This window comes from Myotis lucifugus, unplaced genomic scaffold (genome assembly GCF_000147115.1).
Source record: "Myotis lucifugus unplaced genomic scaffold, Myoluc2.0 scaffold_155, whole genome shotgun sequence".
Classification (NCBI taxonomy): domain Eukaryota; kingdom Metazoa; phylum Chordata; class Mammalia; order Chiroptera; family Vespertilionidae; genus Myotis; species Myotis lucifugus.
The window spans coordinates 1,398,557-1,406,297 of record NW_005871203.1 but is presented as its reverse complement, the minus strand read 5'-3'; the positions used below and the strand labels follow the sequence as shown (position 1 = coordinate 1,406,297).

Sequence of the window (7,741 nt, the reverse complement as noted above, 5' to 3'; positions counted from 1 at the left end):
TTCCCATTAGCCACAGTAACATGCCAAAACATCCATATTTTAATAGGTACTATAAAGAACATTCATAGCAAGTAATTGACAGAGCCCTGGTTAGTATGAATCAATTCTCCATTTTCTTTTTTTTTTTAAATATATTTTATTGATTTTTTACAGAGAGGAAGGGAGAGAGATAGAGAGTTAGAAACATCGATGAGAGAGGAACATCGATCAGCTGCCTCCTGCACATCTCCTACTGGGGGTGTGCCCGCAACCCAGGTACATGCCCTTGACTGGAATCGAACCTGGGACCTTTCAGTCCGCAAGCCGACGCTCTATCCACTGAGCCAAACCGGTTTCGGCCAATTCTCCATTTTCTTAATTCAATTGGACATATGTAACTGCTAATTGGTAGAAGACAGTCAATGCATCATGAGCTGAAATGAATAAGACTTTTGGGGGTAAGAAAATCAAGTGATTCTAGAAACCATCACCCGCCACACACACACACACACACACACACACACACACACACACACACCTAATTCAATCATTTTATTACACCCATAATTAGAATTGTTCTTTATAATGTAATCAATTTTAAGATAATCAGTTCCATCATTTGCACAAATAGCTAATATAAAGACAGCAAGTATGGAAATAATATTAACACCCCAAATTTCCTAAACCTTGTTCTCTGGCCCTGGCCCCTTGGCCAAGCGTCTCACCACCACAACCCTGGAGGAAGCAAGAAAGGCCAAAAAACAAAACCTTCATGGCCACGGCTATGGCTACTGGCCTCACATTTATTTTTTCAGGTTTAAGCAAAGAGGGGAAAACATCTCAGATTTGAGATTTTTCTTCAGAACAGTTTTATTAGTTTGCATATGGTGTGTCTACCCTCGACTTTCCTGTCCTACTTTGACACACAAATCCAGTTATTCGTAGTCTTCTTCACCCCATATTTCGTAGATGGTAACATTGTTATGTGGGTCTGCAGGCCTCTCAAAGTTCTGCGCCTTGTAGTCACCGGCAGTTGCCACGGCGACTTTCAGATTCCGCACCTTGGACATGAACTGCACGAGGTCCATCTCAAGCTGGCTTAAGGTGTGCAGTGCGTAGTCTTTGCTGGGGTTAGCACACTGGTTCTTCTTCGGTGCAGCACGAACCGAAGAGCCTCGAGGGCCAGGAGGGGTCTTCTCCTGTCAACAAAGATGTGCGGGGTGAATAACACCGTCGGCTTTGGGGACTTGGACACAGGTCCGGGAGAGGTGGGCTCACCTAACAGAAGAAGGTTCTAGCGTTGCTCTAGTCCAGGGACTGGCAAACTATTGCCCACCATCTGTTATCGTAAATAAAGTTTTATTGGAACACAGCCCTGCTCATTCACACACATACTGTCTGGCCATGGTGGGCAAACTGCGGCTCGCGAGCCACATGCGACTCTTTGGCCCCTTGAGTGTGGCTCTTCCTAAGCCTTAGGAGTACCCTAATTAAGTTAATAACAATGTACCTACCTATATAGTTTAAGTTTAAAAAGTTTGGCTCTCAAAAGAAATTTCAATCGTTGTGCTGTTGATATTTGGCTCTGTTGACTAATGAGTTTGCCGACCACTGGCCTAGGGCTGCTTTCGGACTAAAGTGGCAGAGTTGAGTCACTCACTGCAACGCTGAAAACATCTAGTGTCTGGGCCTCTACAGAGAGGCTTGCCAGCCCCTCTGGTCGGTCTGGACACAGCCCAGGGAGGTGTGGGGGTCCGTCTGGTAGAGAATAAGCTGCCATTTTCTGTCTCTTTCCCCTTCATGGAGATGATTGGCTGGTGCAGGCAGGGGCTATCCCTTTACAAAGTTCTCTACCTTTACTGGGGATAATGCTATCAACTGCATTCGACTCAGCAACTTGTAAGAAGTCAACCGCTAGGGAAATTAAACCTCGGGCAGCGAATCTGGCTCTGTGAATAATTTTGACCCCAAACACACCAAGTTCTTGAATCTATCCTCATTGAACAAACTCACTGAACAGGCTAAATATCAAGCCAAGGTTTCCTTCACCCAGTAACCAGAAGCTGGTCTCCAATGTAGTCCCAGCCGTGGTGGGTCTGGGCTCCATCAGGAAGGGACTGGCCAGCGTCTCCCAGGACCGCGGTGGTTACTTTGCATGAAAATCCCTTCTACTCTACTGTCCTGCCTGGACCACCCCCATGTCTCAGAGTCGGAGATTTCTGAGGGGGCAGCAACCTGGGATAAAGAATGGAGCCGTCCTTACCTTACTCTTCTCACGGTCTCTTCGAAACTTGAGAATTACATACAGTATAACAATAAAAAAGAACCAGAGCCACTTGCTGACGAGCCAGCCTGGGGCGTGCTCTGGTAGGTTCTGCCTAATTCGGAAGTGCCCTCCGCAAGGCACCTTTCCGGGGGGTGCTTTGACATTCTCCCTCAGAGAAGAAAACATAAAGGCGTAGCCGCAAGATAGGCATATGGGCAGGAACAAGGTCCATTTCAGGGTCCGCATGGTGAGCAGGGGTGGGGGAGGAGGCTGCTCATGGTGGGTCTGTCTGCCCTCGCACCTGGACTGAGTGCTGGGGCTGAGCAGGGTTGATGTCACAGAGGCCCCGGCCAGGAGCGGCTCCGGCCATTGTGATGGCGGCAGGGAGGCCAGGGAGGCCAGGGTCCGGGAGGAGGATGTAGGGAGCTGGAGGCATTCCCAGCAGGCCGTCAACAAGAGAGGGTGGATGGTGCTTGCCATGTCCTTGCTAGCCTTTCTGACGCCCTGGTGCTGTGCTGGCCGAGGCCTGCCTGCCTTTGTTTCGTTTGTTGAGTTCAGATGCCGTGTCAAATGCGGGGCATGTGCCCTGTGGAGCTGAGCCCAGTGAGAAAGACATTAAACCAGAGGCGCCCTGGCCGGGGCCTCAGTGGTTGGAGGTCGTCCCATAACCAAAGGTTGTGGGTTTAATTCCTGGTCAGGGCACATACCTAGGTTGTGGGTTCGATCCCCGGTCGGGGTGCGTACTGGAGGCAACTGATGGATGTTTCTGTCACACATTGATGTTTCTCTCTCTCTCTCTCTCTCAAATCAATAAAAACATATCCTCAGGTGAGGACTAAAAACAAAAATTAAACATTAGGAACCATTGGCTTACATTGTTTCTAAAAATAATTATTTGCAGGATTTAATGTTGGGGTTGGGGGGAGGGTCTTTTTAAAACTTGGATTTCTGGCTCCTTTTGAAAATGTTAGATCTGAAAACACTGGTCCCAGTAGGAATGCCTTCTAGGTGGTCACGCTCTCTCCAGCCCCCACCAGTCCCCACCGCCTCACTCACTACTTTCACCCGGGTGCAGGCCTTGGGCTAATAAGGGTGTAATTTATTAAACGGTGATTGGAGTAGGGAGTGTTAATAGAGCAGGGTCAGGTGACACAGGTAGGCTTTCCTGAAAAAGGCATTTGGGTCGAGTTTGAAGGCTGATCAGGAGGGAACTGGCACCTGGACAGGGGTGAAGGCCGAGGTGAGCACACAGTCTGAAGGCAGCGAGGCCGATGCCGGGAGTACAGCTGGGGCTCGCTGGGCAGTGAATGACACGAAACAGGAAAGCCGTTAACAGAACACAAGGCTTGTCCCTGTCCCCTGGTCATCTGGCTTACTTATTCCCCAGAAACCAACCTTCTGCTGAGTATGATCAAAGGTCCACTGGGAACTTCAAGCTGTGCTGAGCTCTGGGCAGCGGCAAAGGTTCTGTTAAGACGGTCTGGCACCAGAGGGTCGAGAGCAGGGCTGTGCCGCTCACGCTCCCCAGGGGCAGGTGCTGTCTGTAGGGGTGGGCCTTCCTGCAGGCGACACCCGGCAGCGGGGAAGCAGCTGGCCTGGTCTCTATGGCTGCGGCTGGAGGGTGTGCTGTGACCCTCAGGGGCTCATGCTTGCCACCTCGTCTGTCCCTAGTCCCTCCTCATGCGGCTCCTGTGGGAGAGGCATCCCTATGCTCTGGGCCACACCTGCGGAGTATTGAGGTGCCCCCAGGGGTGTACCCCATGTTATAGCTCTAACATTTGGTGGTCAGGGGGACTGCAGGAAGGGACAAACAGCCTTGATTTAGAGATGACCTCAAACCACACAAACACTGAGGAAGTTTTGTCCCACGTGAGTTTTGTTACTTGGAAACGTTTATGTATAGTATTTAAAGACAGGAATTGACAACACCATGGAGTTAGTCCTGACGCTCAACTTTCTTACAAAACATGAGTGGGAGACAGAAGAACAGAAATACAGACCGAGGAGAGGAAAGGCAGACTTGCTCTACTTTTGTATCAAATGCCAGGTGCCCAACTTGATCTCTTCTATCTTCAAAGAAGTGATAAACTAGGGACGCCCCTCCCCCAGTTCTCGGCCAGGGTCCGGCCTCTCAGTGCTCCTGCAAACACCTGCGGGCAGAGTGCGGCCGCAGCTCCTCCCTTCTATTTAATTCACTGCTGGCAGCAAAACCTCGGATTTTAGTCAAAATGAGCCAAGCACACACACGAGGCATCTGGAATCTTTAATGGTTTCGAGCCTGGGAAGTGCAGCCAGCACGGCTTGGGGGTCAGGCCGGGAGAGGGTGGCGCGGCCACTGGGTGCGAGTCACCTACGTGCCTCAGAGGCAGGAGTGGCCACACGGGCACCAAGGTCTGGGGGACACCTTGGTGACACGGTGCAGGCCCCCTGCACAGCCAGCGCCCACACGCGGTCTCCAGGAGCCGGTCAGAGCCTGCGCGGGGCGCGGCCTGGGCTCAGAAGCAGTAGGACGTGTGGGTGACCCAGTGGGCCGACTCCTCCTTGGAGCGCTTGGCAGAGCTGTGGGTCGTGAAGAGGGACTTGTAAGCCTCGGACTCCTCGCTGTGGGCGATGGACCTCTTCGTGGCGCCGCAGGGAGGCTTCCCGGCTTTCCCAGAAGAGCTCCCATTAGCTGTTGGGAAAAGGAAAAGCCAGACGCTTTACGGCCGGAACTAAAGATCATTCCAAACAGCATGTTCTCGAAGGGAGAAAAGTAAGCCTGCTCCTCCCGGGAATTTCCCTCCTCCTCCCTTTATCATCTCAGTCACCGCCTCCTAGAGACAGACGGAGCTACGGCGTTTAAAATCACAATAACTACTCAACTTCTTGCCTCGTGCCCACACTGACCCCTCCTCACGAGGGCGTGGGATGGCCGTTTGACGGTTGAATCAGAGGCAGTGGGAGGCTGAGAGAGCTCCCCCGCCGGGGGCTACTACGTGGAGAGCAGGGGTCGAAACCCATAACCACTGTGGCTGCTACTCACAACACGAGGTCAGACATTCTCGTACCTAACCAGTCTGTGTTTTCCTTTCTGTGAAATAAATAGTGTTTTGCTTTTTAGTTAAAGGTAGCAGGTTTCAGGAGAAATGCGCTGAATTCTGGACTATTTGTTGAATGGCTTTCAGAACTTGGCCGAGAGGCGGGTGGGGTGCACACACACCCAGCCCCCGCCCCACGCTGAGCCCCAGCCCTCTACCCCGTCTCTGGGATTCCCGGCCCAGGTCGGGCAGCCTCGTGAGCCTGGCACCAAGCGCACTCTCCACAGGTCAAGGGAACATTAGCACTTGTGCCCAGACCCGTCCGTCCCGACAGGCTCCTGCTCTGGGGTCTGGAAGTGTTTCTAGTCCCCGAGAGAGCTCAGCGCATGACTGAGACAGGACTTGGGATGAACCTTGGTTTTTGAGTTCAGGCCAATAAAGCTGTGACGTGACCCCAGGGCCCAGCTTTCTGAGCAGCCGCTGCGGCTCCGTGGGACCCACCTGTGCTTCTGGGAGCCGGGCCGACTTTCTTCTCCCGGGAGTCAAGGCTGGCGGCCTCAGGCTTTCCTGTGTTCATTCCGGACGGCCCTGCGGACTCTGTAAGAGAAGCAAAGTAAGAGAAGCAGACCACCCAGGGCGCGAAGACCGCCCCTCCACCTGCTTTGCGAGCAGCACCTACCTTCACTGGCCGCCGGGTGTGAGACAGACTCTGCCGCCTTGGCCTTCTTTGTTTTCTGTAGGGAGAGGAAGTGGAGATGTACCTCATTCCCTCCAGTGCCTCAGCGGCCGCCCGCCACCCGAGAGCCTCACGCCAGGCCGAGCGGTGCACTCACGGCGGGGCTCATTTGAAGACAACCCCAGGCGCCATTTATTCCAGACCTGGACCCACTGCGCGTGTCCCGTCATGTACTCTGCCTCACTCAAGAGCATATCTATAGAGAGCTGCTTACGTTCACCTTCCAGAAATCACATTCACAACATTTTGACAGTGTTCAGTGGTAAGTCAACGTGAATGGTGACTGCTGTCCACAAAGGAGCAGCTAACTGAACGATCCGCCCGCACCAGCACCCAGTGGGCTTCTCCGGGCGCTCGCACCGCCTTCCTGTTTGCTCGCTGCTCCACGAGGGCTGAGGCTGTGCTGAAGGACGCTGGGCCGGTCCTCCCGCCTCGGGATTACTGCCATTAAGATGCTCAGGCACTAGGATTCTGTTGCTCCTAATTTTTAAAATGCAACGAACCACTCTAAAACCGCATGGCTGTGCTGGAACCGACTCAATCACAGGAGAAATAGGACCTTGTTCATTCAGAGAATTTCCTTTAAAAATGCCATTTTCCTAAGTAGCCAAAAGATGGCGCTACAGACACACAGCCTAACCATCCAGAAGGTTCCCCTCACTAGACAACGTGGGAAAAGGAACTTTCTCGGGCAGGAGCCCTGAACTTATAATGCACACGTGCATGTGACCTGTAACACTCGTATATGACGTAAAAACCCGAGGACAAGAGCGAGCCCTTCAAAACAGAGAGAGGCAGCTGCTGAGCTCTGAGCCCTGGGCTCACGCAGAGCTCATGTGAAAGGACAGCACTGGGTCGGGAGGAGTGCCAGCCGCCTCCTGCTGGAGTGTCTGAGGAAGTGTCCGGTGTCTGGCAGCAGTAACCAGAGCGCCGGTGAGCACCCCTTGGAGAGGGCACAGGCCTCCCGGGAAGCCTGGGACAGACGCGACAACTCACTGAAGTCAAGTGTCCGCCACCACGCAGACACCTCCGGAGCTCGGGTGCCTTCTGGGGCCCCGAGGGCGGGGAAGGCTAGGGGGCAGCTCCAGGTGCCCCAGGTGCTGTTGGAGGGGCTGCACCTGGGGGCCGGGGGTGGCCACAGGCTCCCGGGGGCCCAGGTGTCCAGGCGACTCCTGGACACTCAGATCTGGGCAGCGGGCTCTTCGGATGTGCTGGGGTGATGGCGATTTTCCTTGATTTCACAAGTTATGAACCCTGATTCCAGGACCCCCACAGGGCCCCAAATCCAAGGATACTCAAGTCCTTTATACAAAATGGCATTTACATAAAGAGCATTTACGCGTGACCTACATGAGCACAGAGGCTACGGAAGAGTGTGCCTACACATCACGTCATTCCTGTGGATCCAGCACAGCGCTCAGCGTGCGGCAAATTTAAGTTTTGCTTTTTGGAACTTTCTGGGATCACCCCCCACCCCTAAATAATTTTGATTCCTGGTTGGTTGAATCCCCTGATGAAAAACCACCGATACAGAGGGTTGATAGGTCTCTTCTAAAATCAGTGAGAGCAACAATTGTGATGGCTCAGCCTGTGGTGCTGTCACCCTCCCAACAACGCTTGTCCCTGACAGGCCCTGCTCCCACCCACCCCACCCCAACCCACCGCAAAAAGTCTTTTTTTCCTTCCATTCAAAAAAGATCCAATAAAGAAACGGAGCAAAACCCACTCCCTAATATCAAAAAG

At 53.0% G+C, this 7,741-nt stretch overlaps 2 protein-coding genes across 2 annotated transcripts in view; both read right to left on the bottom strand.

The window, feature by feature from the left end:
• Positions 1-251: 251 nt before the first annotated feature.
• LOC102431802 (protein FAM209A) lies at positions 252-2,993 on the bottom strand. The gene is made up of 2 exons (XM_006095449.3): positions 2,243-2,993; positions 252-1,178 (listed from the first exon to the last, which is right to left on the bottom strand). Exons 1-2 carry the CDS (start codon positions 2,723-2,725, stop codon positions 915-917), a joined length of 747 nt encoding a protein of 248 aa, XP_006095511.1. The 5' UTR covers positions 2,726-2,993; the 3' UTR covers positions 252-914.
• A 1,496-nt stretch (positions 2,994-4,489) lies between these two features.
• The window catches only part of RTF2 (replication termination factor 2), a 28,978-nt gene continuing 25,726 nt past the window's right edge, over positions 4,490-7,741 (bottom strand). The window contains 3 exon segments of the mRNA XM_006095413.3: positions 4,490-4,916; positions 5,764-5,859; positions 5,942-5,996. Of these exon segments, the coding sequence (XP_006095475.1) occupies positions 4,741-4,916; positions 5,764-5,859; positions 5,942-5,996 (327 nt within the window). The 3' untranslated portion in view covers positions 4,490-4,740.

Excerpts from the sequence above, each read along its gene's own strand:
- LOC102431802 (XM_006095449.3), bottom strand. The coding sequence starts at position 2,725 with ATGGCAAGCACCATCCACCCTCTCTTGTTGACGGCCTGCTGGGAATGC. Across the intron at positions 1,179-2,242 it reads GAGACCGTGAGAAGAGTAAG|GAGAAGACCCCTCCTGGCCC; the intron begins GTAAGGACGGCT and ends CTTTGTTGACAG.